Source organism: Toxorhynchites rutilus, chromosome 3 (assembly GCF_029784135.1).
Source record: "Toxorhynchites rutilus septentrionalis strain SRP chromosome 3, ASM2978413v1, whole genome shotgun sequence".
Lineage (NCBI taxonomy): Eukaryota > Metazoa > Arthropoda > Insecta > Diptera > Culicidae > Toxorhynchites > Toxorhynchites rutilus.
The window spans coordinates 139,742,653-139,760,333 of NC_073746.1; the positions used below are offsets into that span (position 1 = coordinate 139,742,653).

At 38.0% G+C, this 17,681-nt stretch overlaps 1 protein-coding gene across 1 annotated transcript in view; it reads right to left on the minus strand.

The window, feature by feature from the left end:
- Positions 1-971: 971 nt before the first annotated feature.
- LOC129774841 (UPF0047 protein YjbQ) overlaps positions 972-17,681 on the minus strand; it is a 102,518-nt gene continuing 85,808 nt past the window's right edge. The window contains exons 3-4 of the mRNA XM_055778855.1: positions 16,729-16,810; positions 972-16,659 (exon numbers count right to left, since the gene is read on the minus strand). Of these exons, the coding sequence (XP_055634830.1) occupies positions 16,444-16,659; positions 16,729-16,810 (298 nt within the window). The 3' untranslated portion in view covers positions 972-16,443. The remainder of the gene's footprint in view (positions 16,660-16,728; positions 16,811-17,681) is intronic.

A 17,681-nucleotide genomic window follows, 5' to 3' on the forward strand; every position in this document is an offset into this window, starting at 1 on the left:
CGATTTGTTGATCCAAACTGCACCCAACTTCAATTATTATCACATTAATAATCGACCACAGAAATCAACTCGAGGAGCTCATCATACATTTGCGCAATCTTACTTTTTGATTGCAAATGAATCGACGAACTGGTAAAGCAAGAAATTACTCGCTTCAGTTACCCAAACTGAATGGATTTGGAAGGATTTAGATACAGAAAGGATTGTAAACTGTTCGTGAAAGACTCTTTCTATGATCTTATTCAAGTTATCGAAACCGATCTGAAAATCTTTTATAGTAAAGATGTTTCAATGTTCGAGGCTATTTGCCAAAGTAACTTGATTACGAAGTACAGACGGCGCAAGCAATATGTTACCAGAAACATTACCTTGCTATGTCTTGAAGAGATTTTGCTCTTCATTTTTCATCATGAAATGTATCTGTTACTACATCGCCTAGATATTTAAAATCTTCATACAAAAACCACAATGTAGAGCACAGATAATAAAAACTTTGATTTAAAAAAAAATATCGAAAATACAAAGTTTTGAAAAAATCGGAGTAGGTCGAGTCATCCGCCGCTTAAATTGGCATGGAATAGTTCTACAAGCAAGTTGTAATTCACTTTGGACCTGATTCTGGTAGCCAGCTCATTATAGCAAGAATAAGCCCTTAACATGTTACAAATAGCAGGACTCTCGAAATTCCTTCCTTCGATGATTCAATTCAAAAGTCAGTGTAGTTTTCATATTGTTCCTTTATTTTCCCCACAATTCGAGCGTATATTTTGGAAAATAAGAATTTATATTGATTTGTAACAAATCATTCGAAGAATAAGGTTTTCAAAAACGCGATTCGCAAAGAAATAAAATATACCTACCAGTAGTATGTGTAATAAATTACTAGCACCCCGCATGTGAGAATTCTTCAATCGAAATAAAGCGCACTACCCGTATCATTTTTTCAAATTTTATTTGTATTTTTTCATTGGTTTGGTTTGTTGTTGTCATCGTCATCATATTTCCTCTGCAAAGTGTTGCTAATTTTCTTAGTTTTAAATTTCTTATTTATTTTTTGCTGCTTCTCGTCCTAACTCGGATTCTGGTTGCTTGGTTGCATGTTTTTTTTTCTTTCATTCATTTTGTTATCAATGAATATAGTGTCTAGTTGCAATTTTTTTTAATATTATGATTTTTGCAGTGTTAAGTGTTCTTTTTTCATATTTTGTTTGTTTGTTGATTACTAATTATGTACAAGAAAGTCCTAGTTATTTTACGCGCGTTTCTTTTTCTTCTGTTCCTTTTTTGTTTATTGTAGTTATCGATAGTATCTCTCTTATGATTATTTTAAATTATTTTTTTTTGTCGAATTTATTAGTTTTCTGTGATAACATTAATATAATTTTCTGTTGTCTGCTTGTCTCAAATAATAATTAAATTACTTTTATGCTTGTTTTCTTATGTACATATTGTCGTTTTTTTCTTTCTTTTCCGAGACTTCATTCCCAAGGTTTATTTACTGCCGGGCTTCTATGTATAACAACTGTGTAACATTCTTTTATTCGTAGAATCATTGTTGCATGTTGCATGTGGCATGTGTTGCATATACCTTTAATCGTGAACTATTTGGTAATATCGCTATTCCTCTCCGTTTTCTTTTTATTTTGTTCTGGGAAATTAGATTTTCTTGTGTTTTCTAGAAGAGGAAAATTGAAAATGCTTATCCGTACTTTAGAGTTTTTTTTTTGCTTTTTCGTTATCAACATTCATACTTACTGAGGAATGTTACAAAAAGGATTTTTAATTTTGTGTCGGAAACAGTAACTTCCCACCTTTGAAAGTGTCGCGACTTGAATTAGAACCAAAATCCGTACGAAATATTTACAATTTTTCAGCAGAACAACCGAGGACAAATCGAATTAACGCAATAGTTGGAATCCCAACAAAGACATATTTGAAGATATCTCAGAAGAAACTCGTTAAAAGATGGCAGTGCGCATTTGTGTGTTTCTTCTCACGTTTTAACTACTTTATTCCATTTGTATTATTTCTCTGTTTTGCTCTATTTTTTTTGTTTATTTTATTCAACCACTACTTCGAGTAGTCTCGTTGCCTATGCGTAAAATTCGTCAGGCTGTGTGTTAAAATGCGTTTCACCTTTCACGAAGCTTTGTCGGTCAAACCTTCGCGGTCAAACGGTTTCTGTAGTTGCGTTAGTCGGTTATTTTCTAAATTCATTATTCCCCTCTCTATTTTTATTCCATGTATCGGGTATGTTTTTGCTGCTATTTTGGTCAAAATGAAGAGACAAAAATACAGTTCTGGGTTTCTGTGGTTGTTCACTACTTTTACATTGGTTGCTTTGCTAGTGTATTGTGTATTCCTTGTTGTATCCATCTTTTTTTGGTATCGGTTTGCTATTATCTGTGTTGTATTGTATTTGCGCTAAAATTTGGCGTAAATATTCCGCTATTTTTCTCCGTTGGTTCACCTCTATTAGTGTATTGTAATTGTATACCCATATGTACAATATCTGATCTCCACACGATCCCGTGTCCTTTTGTTTTTTTTAGCTATTAGTTCTTTTTGTAAATATACCTAGTGCTTTTGTTTTCGTAAAAGCGTTAAAGCAAATATATGAAGCAATAGATGTCTTTTTTCATGTTTTTCTTTTCTAAAATACACCTTTGTTGTTGTGCTATGAGAATATAGGAGGAGAAATAACAGCATATTTATTTTGGACGAATGAAGCTGCATCACCGAAAGGTCTGATTTGTTTTGATAAACCGCGAAAGCTGTATGGCCTCTCTATCGCGCTGGTATGTGTGTGTTAGTATAAATGTGCCGAGATGCGTGTCTTTATAGTGGAAGAATGTATATGTGTCGCTGGTTCGGATCCATCTTACAATAAAAGGTGCTGAATCAATCTGAAAAAAAATTACTGGAGGGAATCCGATTGGTGAACTCCATTTCTTACCAACAAAGTCAAAAGGAAGCAATTCCAATTAAATACGCGAGAATCTTCATTTCTAAAACCTGCGCTAAGTATTTAGAAGATTCTTCTTGCATTAAGTTGGTACAACTGTTATCGACATTTGATAAATAAAATCATCTGACATCTGCCAAGTAGCTTGCATGTGTGAAACAACTTTTATGACCGCACTGATTTTCACAAAGATCGAAACTGACCATGTATTACACTCTGTGTGGTAAATGAAGTTTATTGTACCAAAACGCTGGAATAACCAAAAAAGTCAGACGTCTTTTCTTTCCCCTCAAAAAACTTCTAGAAGAAATTCGAAAAAGGAGAAAAATAACTCGTTTTTTCTTACCACATTATGCGTCTTTTACAGCGAATAACATCCTCTTTCAACGAATTTCCAAGATTACCCATGACTGGTCTTTCAAAATTCTCCGGAGACTTGTCCAGATGGTCTTTCTTCGTGATACGTTCACCTCCATGGTCCATTCCAATGCGGATATTCCCACAATACCGAACCTGCAGTACCTTCTACTGTTATTGGAGGGAGAAGCACATGAAGCTTGAAACGATTAGAATCCGGAATCGCTGTTCATTTTATAGCAGCGTTCGTAGCAGGCGTATCTGAAATCTTCTGGCAACAAATTGTTTTGAAAACCTATATCTTTCGAAGGTAAAAACTTCACGTTACTCCGTTTTGTTTTAAGAAAGTTGTGCAGGATGGAAGCACATTAAAAATCTGGCGTGGTAAGGTACTGAAACCACGAAATCGCTGAGGGTGGGTGAATCGACCGTGTATGACATGCTGAAACGTTTTCATGAACGTGCAACTGTTGTTCGGATGGATCAGAAGACGTGTCGTAGTGAAACTTACGATCGAAAGCTGAGGAAACGTAGGTGAAGATGGATTTTGGACAGCTCTCAGACCTGAAATTCTATAAGGCTCGTTTTCGTTTTCGCTGATAAATTTGCCAGGAAGTACTTGATTTGGCTAGGGATTTATAGCTGTGGACAGAAAACCAAGATTTTCGTCACAAACAAGGCAATGGACTCGAAAATGTATAGGGAAGAGTGCTTGAAGAAACGTCTCCTTCCGTTTAATACGGCTGCTAAACAAGCAAGTTGCCACTACAGTCGCTTCAGTGGTACTGTGACAATGGCCGATGATAATAAACGTAATTTGAAACGCCAACTGTTCCGAGCCGTGTATGATCTCCTGGCACTCAAGAAAGAGTCACCCCAAGAGCCTGGTTGATCAACCAACCAACGGCATGCCAAGGCTGTAGCAAAAATCAATGAACCACACCGATTCAGAAGAAGCCTGCAAGGTGGTATCATATTCCGCCACGATCGAGCCCAAAAAATCCATTCTGCATTGTATTGCCAGAGAACTTTTTGCTCTTCCAATGTCCAGCATTCTCCAATATGTCAGTTTGTTAACGCAGAGAACGGGTATCCTAGAAGCACCTAAAGGGTGTCCCACATCAAATTGCATCACGAAAAAAAACGTTGTAGAAAATTACCCATTGTGTATTATCTCTTGAAAATTTGGGTAGGAGTAGTTTAGAGTGTATTGTTTACACTGTATTTTCATCGCTGTCAGTTTTTCGAAAATTGGAAAAAAGGCGGCACCCGAAAAGTAACGTCGCGAATTGATTTTGCGCAAGCACCTGGAAAATCCTCAACTCTCTCATCGGGACATCGGAAAACAACTCGGACTCGTGCAGACAACGGTGAGTCGTGTGATTCAAAGTTACTACGAAACTCTGAACATCGAACGGAATGAGAAATGCGGTCAGAATGGATGTTCTATTAGTGATCAGGATCACAAGTGTGTCGTGGAAGCATTCAAGCGGATTCCTAATGCTACGATCAGGGATGTGGCCAAAAAGTTGAATCTGTTCAAGTCTTTCGTTCAGAGAGCCAAGGACCGGGAGGGAATGCACACGTACACGGCAAAATACGGTGGGATAGTCACGGGCCCGGAAACTGTACACCCAGATGCCGACGGAGCCTCATCGTCTCATCATCTGCTCATGTGGAAACAAAGCGCGCCGTTCGTGACTACCGGGACTGTTAACGGACAGATCTACCTCAAGGAGTGTCTACAGAAGCGTCTGCTTCCTCTGTTGGAGCAACTCGAGGGCCCTACGACCTTCTGGCCGGATCTAGATTCGTGCAATGGATGTCCTGGAGTGAAACGCGATGTCAATGGGGTCACTTTCGTACCCAAAGACATGAGACCCCCCCCCCAAAGCCTAAGGACCATCGAAAAATACTGGGCTATTATGAAGTAGGCACCACGGAAGCATCCCAATGAAGTAAAATTTGAGATGAAGAAAAAGTGAGTTTCCGTACAGAAGAAGCTGCAGCCACATGTTGTACAGAACCTTATGAGTGGAGTTAACGTAAAGTACGATCATACGGTTATGGTATCGAAGTTGAATACAATAAATATGCTCAAAGCTTACTAATGGGTTATAATGTCTGGAAGTTTGAAAAGAATCAGTCAACTAGGTAATTTTCTACAAGAGTTTTTTCCGTGATGCGATCTGATGTGGGACACCCTTTATAATGAAATAATAGGTCGATTTTCGGCCAATTTTTTTCGAAATGACACCAGGGGTGTCATTGCGCATTTCGAAACGAGTAACTCGTTTCGAGAAAATTCGAACTCAAATCGAATCGAATTGGTTTTAGTATTATTTATCATTTTCAAGTTAATATTTTCAGTATACTAGATTTAGAGCAAGATTTGTCTCGTAGAGAAATGTAAAATTTTTGGTTTCGTAAATAAAGCAAAGTCAAAGTAGTCGAAACGAACAAAAACCACTCGTTTTGAAAGCGCAATGTCACCCCAGATCTCGACGTTTTATGCATTTTAAGTCATTTGGCATCGAAAAAAAATATTCGATTTTACAAATTCCATGTTCCTTGTTCCTTTATGTGGTCAAATAATCTCCAACAAAAATTGTATCTGAAGATAATCATATATTATAACGATTAGTCATTTCATAAAGGATTTGAGTGACAACGGGACTGTCGAGCTGATTTACTGTCTATCATAGCGAATGATAGCGAATACCCTCACGTAGCCGCTAGGTGCTACGAAGTTCGGGAGGTTACTGGACGATATTGGACTAACGAATTTAGCGACTGTGGTGTCCAGTGAGGAGTGTTGGAGTAGTGCAATGAACACCCCTACATGTTTTCTAGGATTTAGCATTTCGGACATCCCAACTTCGCTGCTGATATTAACGTAACAAAACCCTTCAACGTGAGCAACAACTGTACTTGTTCATTCCAAACCATATCTTTGTACGATAAATACGTGATTGAATCTTGTTCAATCTTGTAATCCAAGTGCCGTTATTATAATTGAAGTTTCTTCCTTGTTTTACTAAATACACAGCTTTGCTTCCTGTTAGCTACCGTTTCACAACAGAATAGACCACCAAAGCTAACGTATCAATCAGCCCTATTCTGTATTCCGACGGATTTCCAGTTCGTTCGAAATCGTTATTTCGTTCGAATTATAGTTTCGCATTCCCTATTTCGAACATTTTGCCCATTTAATGTTCGAAGAGAAACAGATCGAACGAAATTCAAAAAGTACTCGAACGGAATACAGAATGGAATTTTATCAAGTCGTTCGAAATATTTCGAATCGATCGAAATACAGAATAAGGGTGAATATCTGTTCGACAATCATATACCAAAAAAAAAACAAGAGCGAAACAAAACTTATAAAATTGTTGAAGGCTACATCACTATTGATTCAGCTCTAGATGATACGACGAGGCAAAAGCCTTAAGTGTTACACCTGTTGAAATTTAATAAAAACCCGACTCGAGGATTGCGTTAAAGCAATCGGTAATATGAATGGAAATTTTCGAACGCATTTCGTAATTGGAACGTTGAAAACGAAGTGTCTGTTTGGATAGTCATGAGAAGCCTGCGTGTAAATAATCATCCCTCTGATGAAGTCTTTGTGCTCCGGGGGTATTTTTCGTCAAAGAAATTCCCTCCGACTTGCACTGTCGACTTGCATCACGCGTATTCTAGAGCTTGCCACTCAGAATGCATTCAAGGCGTGTTATTTGGCATAGAAATCTCAACTAATTACTAATGAAAATGACGCAAGTAATACTACGTTGAGACAGCGAAGTTCCTCTAGGAACGTTAGTGCCATTGAAGAAAAAGAAGATGAAGTCTTGTTCAAAGAAATTAATCATTAAGTGTAAATTTTCCGTGAAGCTATTAGAATTTTCTATTGCTCATTAAAAATCTTCTAATGCATTGTGATGTTATCAAGCGTCTATCAGCAGAGTGTGAATAGTGAGTGACCAGGATACAATTCGAATATTTTACGGATTCGTAGCACCACAATGAACTCGGTAGTATGCGTAGATCCAACATAAATACAATTTATTTTAAAAATGACTTTCCAAAATCCAAAATAGTCTGTAGCTTCCTTTATTACCATCTCCGTCACATGTCGTACATTACGACATATAACATTCACATGCATGAGTAATGATTCGGTCGGTAACAAGTTCAATTAATGGCTTCCTAATAGTTCGATAAAGCATTGATCTCTTCTATGTCAAGCGGTTACTCCTAGAGTGGTCCTAAGCACCGGTACTCTTCTCTAAACTTCTTGCATCCTCACTGCTGTGTCTTTCGCCTTTCAGACCTAATAATGAAGCGTTTACACGTATAAATTAGCTATGCACTTGTTAACATTGTCGCCAATACAGCTTGTCTAGCTACGAGGAAAAAAAATCGATTGCATGTTTTTTTGTCCGTCTACTTGGCTGGCTATATCTGTTTTTCCCCTAAAATGGCAGACCTGTGTCATTGCGGCGCACGCGGGTGGTTTCGGTAAGCATCGGTACAGAAAAAACATGTCTGTGCGTGCGGTTTGACTCTACTACAAAGGGGCGGAAATTTTGCACGTGTTTTTTGTTTTTTTTTCTTCTCGTTTTTTTCAGTATACAAAAAGTGTTTGTAGCAAAAAATCGACCAATATTGGTTGGCTGCTTCGACGGATAAATCCTAACCTTACATTCCAACGGTTTTTTACGTCCTCGTGGAGATGGATGTTTTTTTCTAAATTTGGTATTTGGTTAATTAGCCTGTCAACTAAATCGCTATACGCTAACACAATTCGTCAGTTTCTGATGAAAATGTTTAACCTCTCGTGATATCATCTTAACAGTGCTTTTATATGTGAGTAACGTTGGTATTTTGATGCGTGGTATTGGTTTTGAAAGAAAACACTTCTTTGTTTTAGCCTCACCTTAATACAGAAGTTCCGGTCTCTGGTTTTACTGATTATGAGAAATGGTTGTGCTGTAGAGATACACCAAGTATGCCGAGTTAACTGAAGGCTAAAATTCATAAATTCTTCTGTAGTTCACACAACCCCGATTAGAAGCAGCAGGATTTGAACAATAAAATCAGATAACGCAGTTTTCAACACACTTATGGATCGAGTTCTTGTTTTCGATAGGCAATTGGTGTCACTTGGGTTCATAATAAAAATTTTGTGCAAATCATACGAATAAGACTAAAGTTATTGCACTTGGAGTCTTCAAAACGAGGGGGAAGAAACTCTCGTTGTGGAAGACCTGGATTGCAATCTGTCCATTGTTGAACCGTGATAAAATCCTGCTGTTCTAAATATACTCACAAGTTCGAGAATATACCTAACTGAAATCATCCCGAAACAAGTCAAACATGGCGTTATCTTTTCCTAGATTAAAGATTTGCTTACGAACTAATTAATTGCTCTTCTCATTTTGCTTCTTTTATTTCTTGTTTGTTTGTTTGTTTGTTTTTACTTTGAAGTTCATTCGCCTCTATTTTATTTCTTTGTTTATCTTCTTTTTTTTTGTTCGAGGAAAACAATTACTCAAAGAGTGGTGTTCTCATCGTTCTTGATCTCTGTAGTCGAAAAGTAACAAGCATTTTAGTAACTATTGTGTTGGTTCCATATTTCGACTGGTACTACAAAAAAATTACTGGTCATAACAAAATATATACTTTTTTCCCTTTTTCATTATTTTTTCTTTTTATATATATTTTTTTTGTAAAAATACAAACGTCTTTACAATTTAATATATCATAGAAAAAGATGGACGAGAAATGGTTGCCTATATATTTTCTTCTTCTTACTTCACGTTATCCCTTTTTTCTCACTGCTCAAGAATAAGTTTTCGCTCGAGTGTTTTTTCTTCTTCTTTTGTTTCTAGAATTAGAAGCGATTATATATTGCAAAACGTTTTTTTTTTTAGTTTTCCAAACTTTTGCCGAAAGGCTACTAAATTCCTGTTCTTAATTTCCTACGATTTTTGCTTGTTCCGAATTGAAACGAAAAAACGTTTGCTTAGCACGTGTTTTTTCTCTCTTTTTAAAACTTTGGGATAAACTTGCTAGACAGATGCCAGGGAAAAACATGTTATGATGGCAGAAGTGTGGTGGATAGGATCTGCAGAACGGGGTTTGCTGCAACTGTCGTGATAGGGAGAGTGGCGGAGTACCTATTTCAGATCGATATCGATTAACATTAACCATCGAGAAACCATCTGAGTAATTTCAATGTTGATTTAAATCTGATTTGATTGTTTCACAGCGTGCTTGATAAATCGTAAACGTAAGACTACGCGAGGAATAATTCCCCTTTTATTTAAAAAAAAAACAAAGACAATTTTCGGATGGCCAGGACCTGAGGAAGACGGACCCGGATCTCAAAAGGATTGAAAATAAAAATCAAAGGCGACAAAATAATCGTCAAAAAAATAAGTGACTTGCAATAAATATGCTAATCTGTTAGGATTATGACAAACACACAAATCAAAAACATTGAGGCACTGAAGTAAAAATAACAAAATTCGATTAAATGCTATGAAGGGTATGCTAAACTGGGTTTAAAAACTCTCACGGCACAGTTTCTATAGTGGAATGTTTAAACAAGATCAAGCTCAAGATTGGACTCGAAGTTAATTTAAATTTCTTTCTTGAAAGCTGTTTGGACAAGATTTTTATAGCGCTACTGGAATGTTTGAAGGTAACCCAGTGATTTAAAACAGACCGCTGCGTTTTAGAAAAAAAGGTTAGCCGCGAATATCACACTAACATTCTGGTGACAGTAAGGACGTGACCGGCGTCGTTATTGACTATTTAAAGTTCAAATCTCCGATACTTGCACAATGTGCATTCAGTGTGTTTTTGGTGCAATTTCGCTGATTCAGATCAATCACGGAGAGCAACTGCGAAGTGTTCAGTCTACCCAAGCTCAAGCTCAATTCCGTGATTTGAAATAGATGTGCCACAGAAAGCAACATTATTTTGGTTTTTTAATTCCTTATTTTAGAGACTATCAATCTAGACAGGACGCACGTAAGCTATGATTCATATCATAATACACCCAGGTTTTTTTTACGCGGTTTTTTTACGAGGTTTTTTTAGGCGGATTTTCGAATTAACGCGGTTTTTTTTACGCGGATTTTCCAATAAACGCGGTTTTTTTTTACGCGGATTTTCCAATTAACGCGGTTTTTTTTTACGCGGATTTTCCAATTAACGCGGTTTTTTTAACGGGGTCACCGCGTAAAAAAAACTGAGCAATATCAAATCTGTCCCTCATGCTTCCTGAGACCATATGACGGAACTTAGTGCTATTGACGGATATTAGTGCCGCACCTATGTGCCAGGTTCGATGCATCTGTAGCGAACTCAGATTCAATTTGCCCGCGTTGTTCACCACCGCCTATGCCAGTTTCGATGGGAACGACCACGTCAAGTCGGAGGACAGATTTTGCAACGCAAATGCCTGACAGAACAGAAAGAATTAGACCAGAAGCAGTTAGAGTTGGAACAGAGGCAATTAGCGCTGCAGAGAAAGCATTTCCAGGAGAAATACAAGCTGGGTCGCTAGCTGATGAATCTGCAAGTGCAAGAAGAAGTATCTCGAGATAGCATAAAGCTTGTGCAAGAATGGGTTGATGAGCACACCACTGCGAAGCAGAAATCCTCCGTACGACCTTCGTGTGCAACGAAGTTTCATCCAACCCCACATTAACGGATGGGGGAAGAAAGATTCATGTACATGTATTTAAGTCCGCTCGTCGAGAGCCACACACAATTAAATTCATGCATCCAATTAACACGGTTTTTTTACGCGGATTTTCGAATTAACGCGGTTTTTTTTTACGAGGTACGTATCCCCCGCGTAAAAAAAACCTGGGTGTATGCTACGAGTAAAAGAAGCCGATTTCCTCAGTTCTTCTCTCCCGCTAAAAGACATGACAGACGAGCCAAAAAAACGTGTATCTGACCAAGCATCCTCATTGCGTTATGGTGTTTGGATCGGTGACTTCCGATGTTTAAAAAATGAACCCGATTTTTATTCCAGAAGGAGACAAAGTAAACAGATGATATTAAGTAAGTATGTTCTTCAGCGGGTCAAAGAGCAGTACAGCCCGAAGCCAAATGCCAAAACCTCGAACCGCACTCAGGAATGATTTCAGGAACATCTACCGTTCTGGGCGAAGAATATGTGGCCGCCATCCAACCCCGATCTCAATCCGCTGGTATGGCGCATCATGAAAGCCAAGGTCTGTTCTAAACGCTACCTGAGTACAGCATGCCTCAGAAAGTATTACCCATACCTGGAGAAAAATGGATCCAGGCTACATTATTAGGACCTATCGTGCGTTCCGGAAACGGGTGGAAATTTTTGAGATTTTTCAAAGTCACACATACGGTAACTTCGTTGTCTGCAATGCCACTGTGTTCAGAAATCCACACGAGGACAGTGTCGGGCAATAGGTACTTGTACCCATGGATGTCTGGATTTGGCTGCACCGTTGGCGTCGATGGCACTCGTTGAATCTGAGACGACCAGCAGCGGCTTTGTTGTAAATTTCGCCGCTTTTTGACGATCCCGTTGAATTCTGCAATGATTGTCAGGTTATCTCTGGCGTTCTAGAAATCGGAGATCGTTTTCTAATAGCTTTATCATAGATCCATTTAGGTCTGCAAATGGTTGAGTGTTGTGGGGCGTTGAATACGACTACCATGTAAATTGTCGACCAAGTTGAGGCTGTCTTGCTGGTGTCCGTACCGTCGTTGAGGACCGAGACCTCCAACACCTGCAAAAGATCGGTGATGATATTCCCCCTCATGTCTGGTGTTTGCATTCTCCAGTGAGCGTTGAAGTCCCCTAGATTTCTAGGTCCTCCAAGCCTCCTAGCGCCTTAGATAGCTTCCGTCTTAATTCCGGGATTTCGTCACAAGGCAGGTAGATACAGACAATGATCACCGAAATAGGTGATTCGATTCTATCTGCTATTATCGACAGGTCGGTGATAATTTGTTTCTGCAATTTTCCATTTACGTGATTCCGCAAATGGCGAATGCTCCTCTCGACAACCTAAGCAACGGATGTCAGATAAATTGCGTTCAGTGGATATCATGTGTTAAACTCCGTTTATTCATTAGGTGCACAACTTAGCTAACAGAGTTTCGCACACGTTGATGGTGCTCACAGATGATCTAGTCGACACATCTGAAGTAGTGCTTTTTCTTAAGATCGCTCGTGATATAATTGTGTATCTTGACTAGTGCGGTAAAAAATCAAACTCAATCGAAATAAATCGACGAAAATGACAAAGAAAACCATCCGTCATAAAAACTCAATCGTTTGGAATTGGTTAACATCGTCAATTGAGATTCGAAAGGGTTCATTGTCAAACGGAAATCAACTCCTTCTCATTTGAATGAGATGAATGTATTTGATCGAATGAAAACAAATATTTCTTTTTCACGACCTCAGTTTTTCGCAGTGAAGTACGATATCGGTTTACTCATTGTCCTATAGGCAAGGCATGAACAGAGCAGGCGATGGGATTTTCTAATGCCCCTTAAGTGCGATACACACACGACGTAACCGTCATCGTTCCGTCAACTATCCTCTTGGACTTATTTGCCGATGATGGTGTATGTGAATGCGACCATTTCCATGGGAACATATTTGATGTTTCATTCCTTTACGTTGACTTCACGGTGCACTTTAATTATGTGTTGTGTCACATTCTTATAGTATTGCAAGCTAAGATAAGGGACCCTTCCATAGAAATCGAGTCGATAAGAATTTATCTCGTTAGCTCGTTAGATCGTTAGATATCGAACAGGTCGATAGCATCGACTAAGTGATAGCTATCGGTGCAACTGTCAGAATTTTTCGAGCTGTTTGGTTTGCTTGTCGCATACCTTCAGAGAATTATTTTGTTTAGGTTTGCGTCTCTGATATTTTCCTTTGGGAAACATTTCAGAAACACTTAAATATATGCAATCGCAACACACGAAATTCGAGCTCGATAGGAGATTATCTCGGTTTACGAAATACGAAATTTTGCTCGGTATGATAGTGATTGTGTCGACTTTTCGTTTCAATTTATATAATAGGGCACACGATCAGACAATAGGGGGTCCTTTTCTAGACCAATTCTAGAGAGTTGCCAAAAATTTTTGAAAAGACACTTCTGAATATAGTACTTTTAGTAAACACTCTCAAGCTAGTGTTCATGACAAATTATAACAGAAAAATATAATTTGTTAAAAAATATGCAACAATTTTGCACTACTTCATCCAAATGAAACTATTCATGAATATATGGTACGAAAACATATGTTAGGGATATGGAAAAATAGTCTTCAAAAACTTTATCTCATTTGGAAACTTGGCTTCTCGAGTGGCTCAGCATCTCTGTTGTTCGCGCTTGAACGAGGAAGAAGAGTAAAAAGCCAGTTGTCATGTCATGTCTTGTCTTAGATCAAAGTACGTAGAATAAGAAGGTAGTCTACTCCCTGCATTGTTCAAGTAGTGGTAGGCAAAGAAAAAAGAAGAAAATAATAATAAACCATCGATCGAATCCATATAAAGTCAAACATTTTTTAATTCTTTAAATTACAACACAAGAACTGTCTCAAAATATTTTTCTAAATGATGAAATAGCAGTTTACTTAATTATTTCAAAATTTCAAACAGTGAAATCGTATCCGTACTATAAAAATAATGCAAAATCGATAAACAAATGTGTGGAGAGGTTATATCGAAGCAGTGTCGTTCCCGTTCCCGATCCAAGGAGCGAATGAATGGGATAGCTGAAAACATCTCTGATTAGTTTATCTCATTCGAAATTCTATTCCGGCATCGCGGGACGTGGTACTTCAACATTTTATTAACAAAAAATGTTCAGCATGAAATCGATAAAAAATCACACAAAACGTTACTTGCAGTGAAAAAGCGGTACACTATCGTGTTTACGTACTTTGGTCTTAGATTGCGAGAAGTGTAAAAATGAAAGAAACAAAGAAATCCCTCTTGTTTCTTCCTGCTTCTTGTTTCGATCCAAAATATTGTCGGGTCTCAGTAGATGTCAAATGTCTTTAAATGTCTTCAAATTGCATGAATCGTCGAGATCTGATGTTATCTAAAAAAATTGTCCGAAAATCGACCTTTTGAGACTTAGCTTGAGTTGAGCCAAAAAATCAAAACTTTGAGTGATTTGAGGCACTTCTAAATAATGTCCGATTGAGCTTGATTTTTGAGAATCGATGATTTTGGTTTTTGAGAATCGATGATTTTTTTCCATACATCCATTGCCACCCTAGGTTTGGTGAATCTCTGTACAAGAAAGTGGCTTGCACTTGGTGGAGCATCCACACGGATAAGTCGCTTGCATTCATTTCAGGTCAAGCATTGCTCAACGTTCGTGATGTATCGGTGATGTTGCAGCATGGAAACGTTCTGTGCCATGGGATGTGCTTCATCTTGAACATCATCAAATGACTCAAACGTAATTCAATACTATCAATGTTAGAAAATATAACAATTGTACATTGAAACATGACTGACGACTGGGGATTTTCACAGGAATAGGAAAAAGGGTAAAGTCATTGAAAAGCTTGTACATAGCATAATAAAACATCCTCTCGATCGACTCCTCACATTAACCCGAATACGTGCGCGAGTTGGCAAACACTGTTCTGCGCACCGCTATCCAACACCCATTCTGTATTAACGCAAAAACATGAATGAGTCTCTAGTGTGAAACATTCGCTGTACCACGCGCGTCCGAAATTGATTTGCTATTTAACCATCAACTTTCCCGCGCCCTTCTTCCAACACTGTACTCCTCATAACAATATTGATAGTAATTTTCCGAGCCCCGTAGTGCTCTTCGTAATCGCTCCCGCGAGGCGAACCATTTGTCAAACGGGTACGCGTGGTGTGGCGGCTATGGTCTGCACTTTCTCTAATCACCTTTCAACTGTTTGCTTGCTTGCTAGCTAGAGCTTTCCACTATCCAACTTATAATAGAATCCGGGATAATAAGATGCATATTAAAAACGTTTCTTAGTCTAAACAGCATTTACAATCGCACATTTTTTCAACTTTCTACTAGCGTGTGTATTAGAAAAAAAAATCTTACTCATTCAACCAAACGTATCACCCAACATTCGTGACGTTCTCAACCACACTCACGTGGCGTCCCCTGCCGGGTCACAGAAACGCGCTATCAATGATAATTTTTATTTTTATTTGAATGAAATAATAGAAAACATGGCTCTGTTAAACCATTCGTTCATTTACATGACATGGTCTCGCTGTTGTGTCATTGTCTTCAATGACAAACTGTTACAAAATCGATGAATTTTGTTTATAATATGCTCGTGTAGTGTTATTGTGTCGGTATGAAATTTAAGTTTTTAGTATGCCAGTTTTTTTTTCTCTACATTTGTGCATCCGTGTTCGCGTTGGTTCAGCCTACTTGTTCTGATCTCTCAAGAATATAAATCAAAAGGTAGAAAAATAATAGAACAATATCTCTCTATATCTACTTGGTTTTGGTATTATTAGCTATTTCTCAGTTATTCGTTTGGTTGGTTGTTTTTGTTAGTAAAAAGAGGATACGAAAATAAAAAAAAAATGAATTAAAAGTTCCTTCGTGGCTATTTCGATAGTAAACGTCCAAGTAGATATCTTAAATGCTATTACTCTTGCGTTTTTTATATGAAATTTGTTTAGCGATTTCTATTTGTTATATCTAGGTTCTATTCTCATACAAATCGTTAATTAAATAATCTTTTGATGTTTTCTTCGCTCCGGTTTTTTTTGCGTATAAGATAATCGCAAGATTTTTAGTATTTACTTGTTGTCGCCTACACCTGTCGACTCAGTTTTTTTTTGTTCTGCGTATTAAAATTTCTCTCTTATAATTCATTAGCTTTTGCTTGCCCGTTACGTTATAATAATTATCGTAGCGATGTATAGGTTTTTCTCTTGTAATTTTCCTTCCAAAGTGTACCCCCCTCCCAGTAGTAGTGTTATAACTCTTATTAGTATGAAACGTACAGCAGAGCACCGCTCTAACCCACGATTACCGACTATCGCGGGCAGAGCGAGGCCGTCCCTAACTGGAGGTGGACGCGATTGGTGATACCGGCGACAGTGGACTCCGTGCCGAGTCGCGAGGGCAACCGGACAGCGTTATCACTAGCTTTCGGGAGCCGGCGTGATCACGGTGTTCGCACAGCCACACACCTTGCCATGTGCCGAGCGACAGTTTGCCATCGGTGATGGGGATTGTCAGTGAGCTGCCAAGAAAGCACGCTTTCACGTGGGCGGGCTGAAATTGTAAAAGGTATTAATTTAACTTCGCACACATTTCCAACCAGATATCGATTGTGATACCCACCATATCATCAGGACCTTCGCATGAGTGTCGATATGGTAGTCCTTCCGGCACAATCTTATTTAGCATCATTTCCATGTCGTCCCTGAAAAGTTTACAGAGTTAATATTGGGTAGTTTGTACTATTATAAAATTAAATATTGCTAGGATATGCCCATAGATTTTGATATTTTGTGCACAATAACGACGCGTTCGGAAGACGTTAAACTTATGTTCAAATTTATTTATCATATGGTGTCAAATTTCTAGCAACTAATGGACCATATTTAAAAATTACGTTTTTTACGTAATTTGTCCGATGGTCTAAAAAAATATTTTTTCCCTATTTTCCAAAAATGACATTTCTCAAAAAAACTTTTGAACTACTGAATCGATTCAGATAATCGACACATTATATTAAAATCAATGAGCTTCTTCTTCTTGAATGGCGTTAACGTTCCCTGTGGAACTTTTGCCGTCTCAACGTATGCATTAACTAGCGTCATTCATTAATACTTAGTTGAGATTTCTTAAGCCAAATAACACGCCTCGAATGTAATCCGAGGGGCAAGCTCTAGAATACGCGTGACCACAGTGCAAGTCAAAGGAAGTTTCTCTGACGAAAAATCCCCCCGGCCAGAACGGGAATCAAACCCGAACACCCGGCATGATAATGTGAGACGCTAACGGGTGCATAAATCAATGAGCTAGTCTCCTTGAAAAAAATATTACAAAAAAAAAGCAATTCTATTCGCATAGATCTAGTCTAGTCGCATAGGAATATTGAACGAAGACTAAAAACATGTTAACTTTGGAAAATCATAACTCAAAAACGAAAAAGAACACATCTCTGATTTTTTGATATGAAAAAAATATTTCAAAAATATAGCGTCCTCTATCTTTGCCCATGTAAACTATAAAAAACAGATACAATCAATAATCACGAAAACAAAATCCATTTTTTTCGCTAGTGTAAT